This window comes from Schistocerca piceifrons, chromosome X, assembly GCF_021461385.2.
Source record: "Schistocerca piceifrons isolate TAMUIC-IGC-003096 chromosome X, iqSchPice1.1, whole genome shotgun sequence".
NCBI classification, from domain to species: domain Eukaryota; kingdom Metazoa; phylum Arthropoda; class Insecta; order Orthoptera; family Acrididae; genus Schistocerca; species Schistocerca piceifrons.
This window is the reverse complement of record NC_060149.1, coordinates 70303085-70322134: the sequence shown is the minus strand read 5'-3', so window position 1 is coordinate 70322134 and position 19050 is coordinate 70303085. Positions and strand designations below refer to the sequence as shown.

The window sequence follows — 19050 nt, the reverse complement described above, 5'->3', positions numbered from 1 at the left end:
AGTGGTCGGAGCGTCGTGAGCCACGACAGTGAGTGGCGTGGTCGTGGCCTGAAGGAGGGTAGAAGTGGGCTTGACATGAGCGGGCTTAGGTCTGTTGAGAGAGACTGTAACAGCTGAATCTTTTATCTGAATGTCATAGGTGTTGGCTGAGCGCCGGAGGACTCGGTACGGGCTGGTATATGGGGGTTGGAGGGGAGCACGAACAGTGTCATCTCAGAGCATGACATACTCGCAGTTGTTCAGAGAATCATGTTGGGGTCACCAGTGAGGTGGATGCTTTGGTGAGATACACCAAACAATACCCTATAATCAGGAGTTCATTTATTCACCTCTTCACACAAGTAAAGCTTACACAGAACTGGATGGCAGAACTACACAAAGATAATGTTTTGCTTAGTTCAAAGATGATGCTCAGATTGATACTTGTGTCGACCTCATTGGCGCCACAGAGATAATTCACAGAAAACCAATTAGTAATACTTAATCACTTATTTTGTTGCTTTATGTATATTTACATTGATTACGATACTAGTGCCACACACTTGAAGTCATCAGCAGTAGACCCAAAGGATGACCTAAGCAATGTTGGGCTGATACGATTCATAAAGACCTTAAATGCATGAACTTCCACCCAGATACAACCCATGATAGAGTGCAATGGAGATAATGGACCCATGTAGCAGATCTCGCAGGCACGCAGGACAAACACTGAAGGAAAAGAAGAACACAATACTGGTGCTATTGACCAAAAGAACTAATTCTGCTTGCTGTGTAATAGATAGGAGATTGTTTATACATATTAGAAAAAACAGTAGACCTAAGACAGTTTTGTTGCATCTGATATGTGATTTCTTCCCAAAGAGAAAAATCTCCTTTCCTTACATTGGTTAAATTATTAAGCACAATTAGCTGCATTCTTTTGGTTATATATTACATTATCCATTCATTGCCTATACCCTCAATCCCATAAAATTGCATTTTATCTAGGAGAGTACTGTGATTCACATGGTCAAATGGCTTAAATACCTCACAGAAAATGCCAACAGGTATTAGTTTTGTTCATTAAAGCTTGTAAAATTTGGTGATTGAACATGCAAATGGCATTCTCAGTTGAGAAACTCTCCTGAAATCTAAACTCTGATTTGCTGAAAGTATTATTGTTGCTCATTTTGCAAAATGTCAGTAGTAAAACAGGTCAGTAGCTATTAACATCTTCCCTGTAACCTCTCTTATAGAGGGACATATTTTAGGAATGGCAGCACTTATTACTTGGTAACAAGTGTTTAATACTCCATTGGAAACATCATCGAATTAAGATGAGCCGTTATTTGTGGGTTAATACATAATTTTCTTAATTTCAGAAGGAGAAAAAGAGGTGATAACCCTATGATTGAATCCTGCGTGAGATATAATAAATTCTAATGACTTAAAGAATCTGCCTTCTTGAAAGGACACGTTTCCCCCCCCCCCCCCCCCCCCCCCCCCCCCCCCCCCCGAAACATATTTTACCAGAGTTGTGGCATCCTCAGTGGATTTTTTCCTTTCTTTTTAGTGTTTCTGAAACACATAGAAGAGCCAATTTGAAAGTAATGAGCAATATTTTTTAAAATTTTTAATCTTTATTTTTTTTATATAAACTAAATACATTAGCTTAGTATGCATTCTTTCTGTCACTTTACGAAATTGTCACCATTTCTTTACACACAGTTTTTCCCATCATTCTGTAACTTTGAAAAATACTCTTATGATTGAACTCTATTCCAGCTTCCTGAAGACACTTATGCACTGCTATCTCATCATCTCATAGTGTTGGCCTCACATCTTTAACAGATCCAAAAAGATGGTAGTCAGAGGGTGCCAAGACAGGACTGTGGGAGGGATATGGAAGAGTTTCCAACCCAAATGTCCTGATCTCATTCACAGTGGCATGAGCAGTATGAGGACACGTGTTACCATGTTGTAGGATGATCATCTTCACAGGACATTATTCACAAAGCACAATGTATCTCCAAAAGTGTCTGGATGTAGTGGGCAGCATTTATAGCTTGTCCAGGTTCAAGAAATTCAATCAAAATGCATCCCTGTACAGCCCAGAAGACAGTGCCCATATCTGTCCTAGATGATGGCAGTGTCTTCAGTTTCTTTTTTGATAGTGAGTCCAAGCAATTCCATACCATAGTCAGGCATTTTGTTTTATATTAATAATGGTGGAGCTACTTTCATTTCCTGTCACAATAATCACCAAAAATCAACCACCTTCATTTTGATATCTTTGAAGAACATTTTTGGTGATGGTTCTACACTGAAGTTTGTGGTCTTTGGCCAATAAACATAGACCCAACAGGCACAAGATAACTTCAGCTTTGAATGATTTCTTGCACTCCACTGTGTCCTACTAAAGCTTTACAGTTATTTTGTACATTTTGACATACCTGTATGTCTTCTCTAATGAGCTCATCAACTCTTTACTTGTTGCATTCTGTGAAGGCAGTTCAAGGGTGACTGCTTTGATGCTCAACTTCGATACTTTTGTTTCCATCTTTGAAATGTTTCACACATCTGCTAAGACTGCTGGGACTCATGCAGACATCTCCATAGGAATACTGAAGTCTGAAGTGGAATTCAATGACAGCACATTGTCAAAACAAGACATCATTTTCCAAAATTTTTGAGAAGGATGATGTATTCTAGAATCTTAGCAACAATAATATACTCAGAAAATCACAATTTCAGTTTCAGGACAATTGCTCTACTGAAAATGCCATTTCATGTTCACTCACCAGATTTTACAAGTGTTAAACAATATAGTACCAGTGTATTTTCTGCAGCCTATCTAAGGCCTTGGAGAGCATGAACCACAGTATTCTACCAGATAAATTGAAGTCTTATGGGATTGGTGGTATAGACAACCAATGGATAATGTCATACCTAACCAAAAGAATGCAGAAAGTTGTGCTCAGTATGAATATAAACCAGGACATAATTCTGACTGGAGAGAAATCAAGCACGGTCTTCCCAAGTTCCAATCTTAGGTCACAATTGTTCCTCGTATATGTTAACAATCTTCTCCTAACACACAACAAGCAGAATTATTTCTTTTTGGAGATGACACTAATATTGTAACCAATCAAAGCATACATCCCGAAACAGAAAAAATGGTGAATAAAGTTCTTAAAATTATCGTTGACTGGTTTTCTGCAAATGGTCTCACCTACAATTTTAAAAAGATGCAACATACTCAGTTCTGCACATCTAGAGATACTACACCAGTGATAAGTGTAACATGTGGTGAGGAAATAATAAATACTGTGGAAACTTCAGAATTCTTAGATGTCTATATTGATGAGAATTTAAATTGGGAAAAGCACATTTTGGAACTCGTAAAACAATAAACCTCGGCCATATTTGCACTTAGAGTCACTGCAAATCTTGGGGAGAGGCAAATCATTATGTGGGAAAATTTTGCATATTTTCATTAAATAATGTCATAAGGAATAATGTTCCAGAGTAGCTCATGTTTAAGAAAAAAAAGTCTTTACTGCTCAGAAATGTAAGAACAATATATGATGCTTGCCCTTGATTGTCTTGTAGACATCTACATCTACATCTACATCTACATTTATACTCCGCAAGCCACCCAACAGTGTGTGGCGGAGGGCACTTTACGTGCCACTGTCATTACCTCCCTTTCCTGTTCCAGTCGCGTATGGTTCGCGGGAAGAACGACTGTCTGAAAGCCTCCGTGCGCGCTCGAATCTCTCTAATTTTACATTCGTGATCTCCTCGGGAGGTATAAGTAGGGGGAAGCAATATATTCGATACCTCATCCAGAAACGCACCCTCTCGAAACCTGGCGAGCAAGCTGTTTAAGGAGTTAGGCATTCTGACTACTGCTTCAGAGTATACTTATTCCCTCATAAAGTTTGTTGTAAGTAATCCATTATATTTCAAAAGAAACAAAAATCTATATAATTACAATACCAGAAGAAAAAATTACATTCATTACTCCACATTAAGAATGTCTTCAGCACAAAAAAGAGGTTCACATTGCTGCAACAAAAAATTTGTTCACTTACTCAGTGATATAAAATGTCTGAAAGGGAACAAAGAAAAAATGAAAAGAAACTTCTTGACAACTCCTTCAATTCTGCAGAATAATTACTATTACTGTACTGTGTAAAAGTTGGTGGGTAGAAACTACCAACTCACATCTGTGTATCTTTTTTTCTTTAAAAAAAAGTTATGAAATGTTTATCATGTAACCATATGTACAAATTAATTTGCAATGTGAATGTAAGATGACTTGTTCCACATCATTACGATTTATCATGCAAAATGATCCATGGAACATAAAACTAACTATCTTTGACATCAGCCATTTTGGGAGTACTGACTGTGGTCACATGATATATGCTAATTTCTGAAATAATGTGCATCTACTTTGTTTTTAAATAAATTTTCTTAGTACCTTTGAGAAGCTTTTATGGAGTTCAACTGCTGTAGGATCCTTACTTGTTCTTGCCAATAGATACAGTTCCCTTTTCCTCTCACAAGATACTTTAATCCCTATGGTGATCCATGGTTATTTACTTTGCTGTTTAATGTTGTTTCTGACTAGCTTATGTTAAAGTTGTTTTCAAATAATGACATGAATTTATCATGGAATCTATGGGTGCGTTTAGTGACATCTCCGAACAGTCAAAGGAACTGTGTCTGTGATACAGTATTGACAGTCAACGTCTATATTCAGGATTTCTGGATACTGGGGTGATGCAAAACTGTTTTTGATGTGTGTAGAAGGAAAAAAGTATTGGCATGCTCAGTAGTGTTAACACTGATCATGTTCAAATATCACATATTGTGTAAAATGGCCCATTCCAAATCATTTTGATGAGAGTATCTTTCAAATCCCCTATAGAACATTTAACCAACTGTGGGGCTGGTGGAATGGGCTTTTGCAAGTACCTAGTGAATCTAATGGGGGCTGATGGCATAGGAGTGGCTTAATCAGTTGATGTCAATGTTATCAGTGTCAGTTAAATGGCATATAACAGTAAGGAACTGAGTCATGTACTCCTGTTGCCAGAACTGTCAGGGTGATAAAACCCTCTCATAACAGGGCAGTGGTCAGTGAAGGTGGTGAAAGGGCATACCTCAACTGAAGGGTGAATTACTACACTGCCTCATAGAGGATGAGCAGTTCCTGCAATGATTGTGAGGGAAGCAGACCGGTAGGTGTGTGCCAGAAGGGCTCCATTGATGAGGTTGTACTTAGCTCTCTTGAAACTGGGAGGCTCCATGGGAGGGGTTTCTTACCATTTGTATGCTCACCTGGCAGTCTGGCAGTGCAATAGTGAGATGTTTCTGAACAGAGACTGCATTTCTAAGGAGACAAAAAAAAAAAGAAAAGATGAAGAAGAAAGCCATGCTTAGGAATCTGTGAAGCTCTTTATACATCATAGACTGTGGAAATTCAGAGATCATGCTGACTTTCTCAGGCGTGGATCATGAACTGGAAGTGGAAATGGTGTGCCCTAGGAATTCAATCATGTCTACCTGGAAAACACATTTTTCTATGTTGAGAATGGCACCTGCTCTTTCCAGGTAGCCAAAAATTTCCTTGGAAGTGCTCACATTGTTCTGCCATGTCTTGGGAGTAGTGAGGAGTAGATAAGAATATTGTCCAGCAGGTAGGCAAAACAGCCTGGTGTGCCAAAGAGCACAATGTCTAAGAAATGTTGCTAGGTTTGTTTAGCATTAGGGAGAGCTGAAGGTCAGGAAGGGGCCTTTGAAGAGGCCAAAAGGCATGATATTGGCTGTCTTATTGACCTCCTCCAGTGTGAATGGAATGTGTGAAAGGTTTCACATAGTCTGTCTTACTAAAGATGATGGGGCTGGAAATGTCATCACTATAGCTGCATAAGATCAGGGTGTGATAATGGTTGGGGATAGGTCTCATATGGAGCCACCAATAATCACCCCTACGGTGCCTCCAGATCCTGTCCTTCTTAGATGCTAAATGATGTGTGGAGGACTAATAGTGTTTGGATGGGTGGAGAGTTCCAGTGGCAATGGAAGTCTTGATTTCTGCCTGTGTAAATGTGTGCTTGTCTGGTGGGAGTGAACTGGTGGGCTGGGAGTGATTGCAGTGTAGCACAGCATGTCATGAGTTGCACCTCATGGTGAGCAGTGTGGGAAGGTAGGGGGGGGGGGGGGGTTCAGTTGAGGAGCAGGACTTGGGAAAGGAGACTGGTGAAAGAAAGTTGTTTAAGGGCAAGATGAGCAGTGGATCGGGAATGGGGGGGGGGGGGGGGGGGGCTCTGTGGAGAGACCTGTCAGGCCATTGATTAGGTGAAGTTGTGTGAGGTTATGGGGAAGACTGAAATAGGATATAAAATTTGGACTGAAGATTGGATTGGTAACATCAGGCAAGGAGAAAGTCCAAAGAAACTCCTGACATAAGTGGCAGTCAATGTGATGCATGTAGGGACTGTATGTAGTGATGATGGAACTGTTTGTAGTGGTTAGGAGGAAAGAGGAGGAGGGGTCTGGGCCAGGGCAGGAGTTTGCATGGGAAGATGGACAGGTCCCAGGTAGTGTCAGTGAGGTAGTGATTTGTGAGATGGGGTTATGGTGGTCATGCATGAATGGGTGCTGGAAATTGCTGAGCAACCAGGTGTCTACTGCTGGTCACGGGCTGCCATCTGATATTAACGGCATCACTGCCAGAGTGGTTGTGGTACCAGCACAGACATGCACCCTGGAGGTCCCTGTGGAGGAGGGAAGCACAGTCACATGAGATGCAGGACTGGTGCAGGTTGGGGGGCAGAAACAGTTGGGTGCGAGCAGGTGAGGGCAGTAGTTAGCAGTTAAGAATTTCCTCTTGCTGCTCAGACATGCCATTATTTGCACAAGGTCTGGCTGTGCATCCTGAGTTGCAGGCTGTTGGGGCACCACTACAAGCTGCACTTCTGGATGGCTGAGGGACTAGTTGCTGTTGTGGTGGGAGGTGGCTGGAGGAGTTGGTGGGGGGCAAGGGTAAGGGGACTGGGTGGGGGTTGCAGCTGGCAAGCTATAGTCTGCTATAATGGTGGCAGCATCATTGCCTGTATGGTTGTGCATGGCATTCACTGTACGGATTTGTGGCAGGCAAGCAAGAATTCCGGTTATGGAATAAAAACTTGTTGAGCAAAACATGGGGTTTGGCTAAGGCATGCAGGTGCTGCAGGAATTGGGTGGACCTCATGTTGAAACACTCCTCCAGAGAAAATAGTGCCAAGGAGCACTGCCATTTGGACAATGCCAATTGCATTATTAACTGCTTTTTTATAACACGGTAGATGTTGGGCTACAGAGGGCTGGTGATGATGGTTTGACTCTCTGCTGTGACAGCAGGATAGAGCTTAGCAATAATATGGGAGAACTTTTTGTCACTCATTATTCTGGACCCAGCAAAGGTTAGCTTGGCAGAGAAAAACCACAGGTTTTATGGTGCAGAGAAGTGGGCAGAAGTTCTGTTTGACTCGTGGGTTGGTGATGGGACCTGTGCCTGAGGCAAAGCAGCACTCAAGATTTGTGCCAACTGAGTGAGAAACTGATTTAAACTGGATGCCTGAGCCAGCAGTTTGGACAGGCTATATGCAGGGGTCTGACTGGACAAAACAAGTTCCCCCACAGACAACATTTCTGGGGTCAGTTCATTGGATGGCTTTGCAGTGTAGATTGCATCTGCATGAGTGTGATATGAATCTGACTGGGAGGGAGAGGAAAGAGATGTATGTCTGGCACTCACGAGAGTGCAGGCGCATGGTGGAAATAGTGACTTAACATTACATGGAGCTTGTGAAGCAACACAGAAATACATGAAGAGTAACCAAATGGGGAGGGTGTGCTACATGGTGCATGTGAGAAATGGGGACAGTAGAAGGGGGGCACTTGAAGTCCAGGTCACCAGTGAGACAACACTGGCAATGCACATCACAGCTGTCAGGTGAGGGAAATGAAGAGGAAAAGAAGAAAAAGGTAGGAAATGACACGGAACACATGTTTCAGTGAAGAAATATAAAAGCGGGGGGGAAAATTTTTGGTAACACAAACTATTTATTACTGTAGACACTAATACATTTCATTTAACAAAAGCAAAAGGGGAATAGGTGATCTGTTCACAATGTAGGTGTGATTTTCACAGCAAAGGTTCTCAGTTTATCAGAGCTGGTACAGGAATGAACATACATTTAAAGTTCATAGATGGGAGCCTTCACAAAGATTTACACAAAGTCTGGAAGCTCAACATAAACACTAAAAGTTTGTCTCTAGCAGAGGCTGGGGGTAATGATGAATAAAAGTAAAGGGGTCACTGTGGTAATGCACCATAATGCGCAAAGGGAGATATAAAGTTGCATTACAACTGATAGGGATAGTCCTTGAGGGTGCTTGGTGGTAGCACAAAGTAGTTCAACATACAGGGAATGTACAAATGTTACAGGATTTTGAATTTATGGCCTCCAAAAACAGGAATACAGCTCTCCAAAGTTTCTCAAAAAAATGAAAGAGCCATAAAATGCTGGATTGTGACTGGTCTTGTCTGGGGAGCTATGCTCTCATAAACTATCTACCAGAAACTATGTACAAAGCTATCTCACACAATTTGTCCATGAATAATCATAATTCAGCAATTCCTAGGTCCTTGTAGAAAGTATTGGTCCAAAACAAAAGCATTGATTGACATATTTTAACAGTGGATCACAACAGAAGGCAAAAAGAGAAGCATTTGTGTGGATGCTGGATCGACCATTCATCACTCGTGCATGTTGAAGAATGCTTGCCTCACACATGGATGGGAATTCAGGCCAGAAGAAGTGGTAAGCAGATTGTGGTAGTGAAGGAAAAGACATTCCAGTTGGTAGATGTCCACTATGGCATGGATGCTCAGAAGATTGTCCAGGTGCAAATGCGAGGGAAGAGTCATCTGCTAGGCTTCGTGAAATTTTAAAATTTACTGAGGCCCACAAGATAGAAAGATAAACACAAACAGTTTTTCTTGCAATTATTCAGTGTGAGCACCAATCACAGATCGAGTCAATAGGTGAGTTGTACCAAAACCTCGATCACTGTGTCAGGAGTAACTGTTACAATAACACTGTTTCTAAAGTTCAATAGATCAGCTGGCGTTGGAGGCACATACACACGATCATGTCAGAACATGTATGAATGTGGAGGTCATGCATATAATGCTGTGTCAACCAGCCCCTTGCACCCAATCCACGCGTCAGATACATTGGATACAATGTTGTTTAATCAGTCGCGTACTGAGTTATGCCAGTGAGACGGTGCACCACCTCGCTCCCAAATAAAGATATGTTGTTGAGCTTCTTCCCAATGAGGCACAGGCCATAGCTGTAGCACATCAAGATAAGAAATGTCAGTTACAGTTGATTCACCAAAAAAGAAAGGCCCATAATCTTTTCGCGGGGATATTTCTTGGGGCTAGGTGTGAAAGACTCGCACTCATTTAACATGTTTTTCAGTCACACACTGTCATTCCATACTCTTCCCATTGCACACAGGTATGCAAACAAAACTGTTTGAGATGCTCTTTCATTTGGTGTATTATTTACAATTGTAAGTTGAACATAATAAATGCTATAATGCCTTAAAACCGGTATGTTCACCCTGTACAGCTGGACATTGCTGTTGAAGTGCATCTGACAATGCTGGAAAAACAAAACAAAGGTAGAAATAAGCTGAACTGAGTACAAAGTCCCTAGACACAGACTAAAGTGAGCATTACTGTTGTCAACATCAAGTAATGCAGTTTAATGCAACAATTTGTTTTTAGACAAAACACAGCACTTGCCTTTGATATTTGCACTGTTGTGCAGATATTTTCACTTCAATACAGATACAGAGATAAATTAGGGGAATAAATCAAAGGAAATGCAATTAGTCTGTAATGAGCTACCAGAGATCATCCTTTTACCAAAAGACGCATAAAATGTCCCTGAGCAACTTCCAAAATTTTGTTGATGGAGTTCAGATTCATCCTGTATAAATTATTGGTTATCAAATAAAACACAGCACAGTCAATTCTTTACTGCGTAAGACCTGAGTATACCTTGAAATTAACATGAGAGTGATTTGATAAATATTCTAAATTCTTGGCTGTACATTATGATAAGAACTCGATCATTTTATAATTCTAAACTCTATAACTTTTATGTAATAGACAATATCAGACCTCTGGAGTAACTCATCTTTAAGAAAGAAAGTGTTTATGCACAAAAGGATATAATACAAGTAATATGTGGTGTCTACTCTAGAGCCTCTTGTAGACAGCTCTTTAAACAGGAAGGAATTAAGGTGACGATTTAATGTCCTATTGACAAGGTCTTTAGAGATGGGCTAGGGTATACTGACCATAATCTTGTAGTACAGTTAATACTTCATGAAATTTGTTTTGCACTATTGTAAGAGATCACAACTGTGATCCATGGAACATGCATATAATTAAAATAATTTAAACTAAATTGCACATTTTTATGAGACTGGGGTTCATATTGCCTGCAAATATCTCAAGGTAAAAGTGAATTATTTTGTCTGTGCAAACTATAGAGCCTTTCTGTTCCTATTTACTAACTCATTCGTTCAATTTTGATACTGGTTGCTATTATTGTTTATCATAAGTGTGTATATCTTTAGGAATATTCAATCTCCTTAACAGGATAGTACTGTTTACGTGCCAAGCTACAGAATCTAAAAAAATATTACACTTGTTGCTAATGTCAATCATTCAACTTACTGCTTCTCAAGTTTCCTGTCATAAACTTTATTTTAGCACAGTAATTTTGTTTTAAAACAGCATTTGCTATATTCATTATTTTGTTCAGTTTTAATACAGAATTTTAGTGTTAAAATTTCTCTTAAACAGGGTGAGAGTTTCCACTTCATGACATCTCCTTTGACAACATTATCATAATATGTTAAAAACATGCTCTGTTGAGCTGTTGTGTGTATGTACAGTTCTAATAACATCTGCACCACCCAATCAGAAAGGTAATCAATAGACGTATGAGGGTTAACATTAAGAACACAAATGATGATGACTCCAAAACAAGCAGATGATAAATTTATTCAATAAGAGAAAAATTTAAGTTCGCTCAAGGGCTGTCTTCATTGCCTCTAGCTGAATGCAAAAGTGAGCACTGAACTTGAATGATGATCAGGATTTTGTAGCTAGTTTGAAAAAAAGCTGAAAGAGTAGGAAGAACAGCAAGTTATCAAATACAGATTAATAAATAGTGAACTCTGAATAAAGCTAGTATGAGTTTCACACATTTCAATTTTGGCACTGAAGACATGTGCTGGACAGTTCATTCCAAAAATTTCTCCTGATGACAGTATAGAGAGATTAAACCTAGTATTCAGTTGTCTTGATCACAGAAACAGAAGTTCTGCTGTGAATAACAGCTGACAAAAGAGGAGAAATCAGGCTGAGATTGCATTGGGTATATATTATGAAAAGAGAGATAAATCTGGAAGTTGCTGAACTGGAATAAACATGGATAGAATTTTAATTTCTGAACTGGAGTAGACAAAGATGAAGTTAAATTCTCAATAGAAAAAGTGAGAATCATTCTCAAGTGCTTCCCTTCAATGTTTCCTTTAATCATAAGATACAAGAAACCATGTCCCACAATTTGATATAGATGTACATACTTACTTCTTCATTAGTCTCTGGAATTTCTGATTCATTATTACTATTTTCCCAGTGAAGATTTTGCATAGGAATAGATATTTTGATATTTTATTCTTCTGAGAAGGAAATTTTGATTAAGTTTGTAGAAAAATGAGAGTACTAATTAAAACTTATTTCATTGTAAACCAAAAGAAAACTACAGAGAGACATAATATAGAAGGGCTGATCAAAAAGTTTCCATTTGAGGGTGTTTGCAGTGTATATGCAATTTTGCATGACACTGATGTGGGTATATAAGCACTGATCTGCAGGCAAGGAATTGTTGTGGCAGTCATGCCTTTCAGACATGCTTGCAGTAAATGCAGAAACATGAACATTGTTGCCAGAGTAAGATTTTCACTCTGCAGCAGAGTGTGCGCTGATATGAAACTTCCTGGCAGATTAAAACTTTGTGCCGGACCAAGACTCGAACTTGGGACCTTTGCCTTTCACGGGCAAGTGCTCTACAAACTGAGCTACCCAAGCATGACTCACACCCCGTCCTCACAGCTTTAATTCCACCAGTATCTCGTCTCCTACGTTCCAAACTTTACAGAAGTTCTCCTGTGAAACTTTCAGGGCCAGCAATCCTGCAAGAAAGGATATTGCGGGGCCATGGATTAGCCACAGCCTGGGGGATGTTTCCAGAATGAGATTTTCACTCTGCAGCAGAGTGTGCATCGATATGAAACTTCCTGGTACATTAAAACTGTGTGCTGGGCCAAGACTCGAACTCGGGACCTTTGCCTTTCATGGGCAAGTGCAATATCCTTTCTTTCAGGAGTGCTGGTTCTGCAAGGTTCGCAGGAGAGCTTCTGTAAAGTTTGGAGTGTAGGAGATGAGGTACTGGCAGAATTGAAGCTGTGAGGACGGGGCGTGAGTCATGCTTTGGTAGCTCAGTTGGTAGAGCACTTGCCCGCGAAAGGCAAAGGTCCAGAGTTTGAGTCTCGGTCCAGCACACAGTTTTAATCTGCCAGGAAATTTCATGAACATTGTTACCAAACGCATCCAAACATTGCCAACATGCTGTTATTCTTTTCTTGGCTGGCAATGAACAAATATCAGTAGCCATACATCAGAGAATGAAGAATCTGTATAGACAGCATGTCTGTCAGAAACCACCATTATGGAATGTTGCACCAAGGTGTGCTGCTGATTCATGATAACGCACATCCCCATATCACAAATTTTGTAATGCAGAAGTTATACGAGCTCAAGTGGGAGACACTTGAGCACCCACCCAATAGCCCTGATATCTCTCCATGTGATTATAATGCCTTAGGTCCCTTAGAAAAGGCCTTGAAGGGTCGAGAATTCCAGCCAGATGAGGATGTGCAACAGTCAGTTACAAACATCTTCATGTAGCAGGACACAAAATTTTACCAAGTGGGTATCTTCAACCTGGTCTGTTGTTGGGCTGATTGCCTCAGTGCTTTGGTGCTTTTGCCTGATTAGCATACCAGTTGTGGATTGTACAGCCTTCAAATGTAAACTTTTGGATTGTCCCTTTAACGTCAGGGATATTTATATTCTTTTTGTTAATGAGAAATAGTTTTAAAATTTACAGCTCTGTCAACTATAACATGCAGTTATCAAAGTCCAACTCTGTGAATTAGCTTCTCTGAGACATGCGGATTTCTGCTTTTAACATTTTTACTATTTTCTCATTTTAAAAAATATTTCCCATATATTTCTCATCATACAGCTTAGCAAAAAATTGTTGTCATGTCATATCCTAATATATAGTAATGTTAGTTATGGTTTTTTTTTCTTTTTCAGGGAACAGAAATTGAGCTCCGCTACATGTTCAGTATACTTGGAACTACAATGCTTTTTACTTCACTTTCAATATCATTTCTGCCAGAATCTTTGAATCAGAAGCTTCCAGAGACAATAGAGGATGCTACTGCATATGGTCAGAGGCAGAAATATTGGAGACTTTCACAAAAGAAACATTGTGAAATAGAAACTGCTAACTTACGTTCACCTGATCTTCCAAGCTGACAATTTTCGTACAAGAATTGATCATTTACACTGTGAAAAAATTCAGAGTAACACTTCACACTTATGTTTTGCATCTTATCATTATTTCTTCACTGAGGATCCATATGCTACCAACTGGATCTTTAATTGAAAACAAGATATAGCTTTCAATATACAGAGGAAACATCAGTGATGAAATCAGCACAGTGAAGTTACTATATGTAAAAAAGAATTTATTGCTGTCTTGATAACTTCTGTTTAGGTGATCAAAGTCTTAGAATAAATTACTGTTTGGATTAGCATCCCTAGATTTCGAGTGAAATGAAATATGCTGACAGTTTGTGTCACAATGTAAAATATCCAAATGACTAAAGATATGTGTTTGTGATTGTTTAGTTAATCTCTCACTTATCCAGCTTCTAGGAAAATGTTGCAATAAATAAATTCACCATTTCAATATTTTTATTTTTGATTGAGATTGTAATTGACAAAAATTTGTAAATATACAAGGAATATCTATATCAAGTGACAGAATATATCCATATTTTATGTTGGAATGGTAATCTGTATCTTGTTTATTGACACATTTCTCCAGCCTCAGAACACTCTTCCAGTTCAGTCAAGACTGCTGTCAAGAAAGATTGTTCGATATACAAAGTGAAACAAGTTAGTAGAGTTTGCAAAGAAACTGACTTGAAATTGGAGCCCCTCTGTGGTAGCACACTTCTTTATCACACAAAAGTGAAAATCTAATTGTATGTGTAATGGTGTTTGTTCACTGATGCGCGCAACACTGTATTTTGGTTGACAAGTACACACACATTTTATTCATATGAAGTGACCAGTTTTTATACTATGAACAATCATTAGATTAGTCTACAGGCTAACACATGCAATTAAAATGACAAGTAACTTATTCCATTGAGCCACAAAGCAAATATTCCTATTTATATGAAAATATGAAAGTTTTCATTTATTATGACACTGTTCAAATTTAGCATAGTCCTTAAGTAATTTGTTACAGCTTATTGTACGTAGGCCATTCATTTAAGTAAGTCCATCACATGAATCACTGACTCTAGCAATATCTCCATCAAATGATAATGACAGTCCACAGTACTTGTTGATGACGTCACATTATGCAATGCTCATTAATTCAGGTCACAAAGATTACTTGTAAGTAATTAAACATGAAAGTTATTGAGTTTCATGGTGAGTGGAGTGTGTATTTTCATGAACAGAATATACATAATTTTGGTGTGAGTCAAACAATGAGAGTGCCATAGGTGTTACCTGCTCACTTTCACATCACGGTCTGACTATTCTGAGTGATTTTCAGTACTTACAGACTGGCATAAGAAGAAACAGTTATTTTGAAAAGTATGTAACACTTTAGAATATGAACAGGTTGGAATTTAATGTTTTTGATGGACTACAAAAATCAGTAAAATTCTGGATTACAGAAAATGTTGGTGGTTCAAGTTATAAAAATATGCGGACACCATTTTTATGCAATATTATTCCCCGTGTTTACATGACTGATTTCCATGTTGCAAAAAATAGCAAATTACATGAAATTATTAATTGGTAAGATAATCAATCAATGCTGTACATCATTTTGTACAGAAAAATTGAGAATCAAAAGAGAGTAGTCAAAGCCTGAAATTTTAACAGTGTTTTTGTTGAAATCTGCAATGCATAATGATATTAGACAAAAAATTGGATGTCAGTTACTGCAGCAGATAAATAGTTTCATGTAGTTTAAAGTACTTTATGGGAATGTGGGAACATTTATCTTAGGAACTGTGTTGGTCACTTTCCACAAATGTATTGATTAGCTCACAAAGTTTTGCATGTCTCAAATTACAGTACTAACTTCAATTAACTGGAATTTTTCATTAACAGTTCCCCAATGAAAACAAATTATGCAAATGGAATCATAATATTTTAAATGAGAATCTGAATGATAAATTCAAGTAAAATTTGGTCTAAACAAGAACTTGATGTATTTAAGCAAGTGCTATGTATTACTAAGTAAATGTATTGAAAGTAATATGAAACCCTGCAAATACATTTTAGTTGTTTTTTGGAGTAGAAAAAAAAGATGTATTTAGTTGATATATTTTTAGATTTTAATAGGTCAATAATGTGTCAGGTCATCCAAAAGCAGTATGCATCCTGAAAATAGTTACACATAATGCTGTATCTCAATATTCAGCATCACATGTAATATGTGAAAATGGTAAAGAAAGTACTGTAAATTTTACATACGAGGTGCATTCATGTTCTAAGGCCTCCAATTTTTTTTCTAATTAACTACTCACCCGAAATCGATGAAACTGGCGTTACTTCTCGACGTAATCGGCCTGCAGATGTACACATTTTTCACAACGCTCACCCCATGATTCCATGGCAGCGGCGAAGGCTTCTTTAGGAGTCTGTTTTGACCACTGTAAAATCGCTGAGGCAATAGCAACATGGCTGGTGAATGTGCAGCCCCGGAGAGTGTCTTTCATTGTTGGAAAAAGCCAAAAGTCACTAGGAGCCAGGTCAGGTGAGTAGGGAGCATGAGGAATCACTTCAAAGTTGTTATCACAGAGAAACTATTGCGTAACGTTAGCTCAATGTGTGGGTGCGTTGTCTTGGTGAAACAGCACACGCGCAGCCCTTCCTGGACGTTTTTGTTGCAGTGCAGGAAGGAATTTGTTCTTCAAAACATTTTCGTAGAATGTACCTGTTACCGTAGTGCCCTTTGGAACGCAATTGGTAAGGATTATGCCCTCGCTTTCCCAGAACATGGACACCATCATTTTTTCAGCACTGGCGGTTACCCGAAATTTTTTTGGTGGCGGACAATCTGTGTGGTTCCATTGAGCTGACTGGCGCTTTGTTTCTGGATTGAAAAATGGCATCCCCGTCTCATCCATTGTCACAACCAACGAAAAGGAAGTCCCATTCATGCTGTCGTTGCGCGTCAACATTGCTTGGCAACATACCATGCGGGCAGCCATGTGGTTGTCCGTTAGCATTCGTGGCACCCACCTGGATGACACTTTTTGCATTTTCAGGTCGTCATGCAGGATTGTGTGCACAGAACCCACAGAAATGCCAACTCTGGAGGCGATCTGTTCAACAGTCATTCGGCAATCCCCCAAAACAATTCTCTCCACTTTCTCGATCATGTCGTCAGACCGGCTTTTGCAAGCCCGAGGTTGTTTCAGTTTGTTGTCACACTATGTTCTGCCTTCATTAAACTGTCGCACCCACGAACACACTTTCAACACATCCATAACTCCATCACCACATGTCTCCTTCAACTGTTAATGAATTTCAATTGGTTTCACACCACACAAATTCAGAAAACGAATGATTGCATGCTGTTCAAGTAAGGAAAACGTCACCATTTTAAGTATTTAAAACAGTTCTCATTCTCGCCGCTGGTGGTAAAATTCCATCTACCGTACGGTGCTGCCATCTCTGGGACGTATTGACAATGAACGCGGCCTCATTTTAAAACAATGCGCATGTTTCTATCTCTTTCCAGTCCGGAGAAAAAAAATCGGAGGCCTTAGAACTTGAATGCACCTCATACATACACCATATCCTGGCTGAAGAAAAAGTATATGTTAATGCCTGGTACAAAATTAATTAATTCATATATGAGTAGTCAGCTTTTAATATATGTTTCATTCATTTATTATATTCTGTTGATCCCATTATGAAGGATAACACGTAACCATCTGGCAAGAGTCAAGGAACACATAATCAAGTGAAGCAGCTGTTAAGAATAGCATTAATAACTAATTATTGTTAAGCTACAGTGAAAAATATGTGCTCATTCAAGTTAAATTTTGCTTATGGTTGATAGGAGTGCACCTGTTTGAAAAAGGTTGCAGTATCCTCGGTAATATTGAATAGAAGCAATTTATCCACAGTTGCTAGCTGATCAATTCCCTGATGTCATTAAGATCATCATAGAACATCAGATATCTGTGTACCATGTGCCATAAGAATAAAAGCCTTTTTGCCTTTGATTTTTTTACTTGTTGCGCAGATAACAGGAATCATTGATTCTTGAATTAGATAATCCATCAACTCGCAGAAAGAGTAGCTAGTAAGTCACCAGAGGCACGTTTTAAATTTCCTTGAAAATTGATATGTATGCACAGTTTCTCACCATACATAAGATGAGGGCTTGTTGAAGACCTTTGCACCACTCTGAATTCTGAGCAGGGAAGCAGAGGTTTTAGGGTTCTTATTTATCTGCATAGCATTGTGGTTGTGCAATTTTTATTATAACGATACACATCATTAAGGAATAAGAGTATCTAGGGCAAACCATCAAAGATTCATAGTTCTAGTTAGTATGTGAGGTATATCATGGTAGTCCACAAGGTGAGATGCAGTGAGTGACAGGGGTTGCCAATTGCCTCTGCCCTACCACTTCACAGACTGACATTCAATTTTAATCTGCCAGGTAGTTTTAAAACGACACACACTTCACTACAGAGTGAGAGCACATTTTGCATATAAGGTTTTAATATCCGCCTGAATGTCCTACCTGTTAGCAAAATAATATGACAAATCTCATATAAACTGCATCCTCTCAATAAAGTAATTTGTAGATTGTAAGTACCTATTGCAAGCCTGTGGTATTAGTATGTTAACTGATTAACAAACACAAGTTTGAGTTTTACTTTCTAAGAAAGTGTGCTTTACCTCATTCAATCCCCTTTCTTCCATGTAATTAGTATAAATTACCCCTCCTTAGCTCAATATCTTGAGCACACTCAAGGAAGTGTATGATAAATGGATAATTAATCACCAGTTAATTCACTTAAGTGATGGCTTTATTGGTCTTATCATTGTATTAACACATAACACAAATCAAATCATATATCCATGAAAGCAGTATTGTAAGTTGATGTGAAAATTGGTGCTCAATTCGCTACAGTTCAATATGTTTCTTGGCCAGTTGCCACTTTCTCTGCAGTCTGAAATATTATAATTGCGCTTGATTGATTTTTACAATTATGACTGTGTAACACTTTTGTGTCCTACGTTTTTACACCCATTCATACTTTATGTTTTGGCTCACAACAACCAAGTTGCAGAAAACAGTTCTATAACATGTATGCTATCTTCATCAATGAACATTTTATACCTACCAGTAGCTTTCACATTCATGTTGTAGGCTTAAGTATCAATAAGCAATCATTAGGAACAACCAAATGTATATTGTCTGTGAGTAATATTAATTTATTCATAAGTTTTCTGAATCATACCTGTACAGTACATGCACCTGAAGATACACAGAAAATGTACACTACAAT

At 38.8% G+C, this 19050-nt stretch overlaps 1 protein-coding gene across 2 annotated transcripts in view; it reads left to right on the top strand.

The window, feature by feature from the left end:
• LOC124721931 (solute carrier family 22 member 7-like) overlaps positions 1-14160 on the top strand; it is a 209224-nt gene extending 195064 nt beyond the window's left edge. For both annotated transcript variants that reach the window (XM_047247089.1, XM_047247088.1), the window contains exon 9: positions 13514-14160. In XM_047247089.1, the coding sequence (XP_047103045.1) occupies positions 13514-13738 (225 nt within the window). In that variant the 3' untranslated portion in view covers positions 13739-14160. The remainder of the gene's footprint in view (positions 1-13513) is intronic.
• Positions 14161-19050: the final 4890 nt, after the last annotated feature.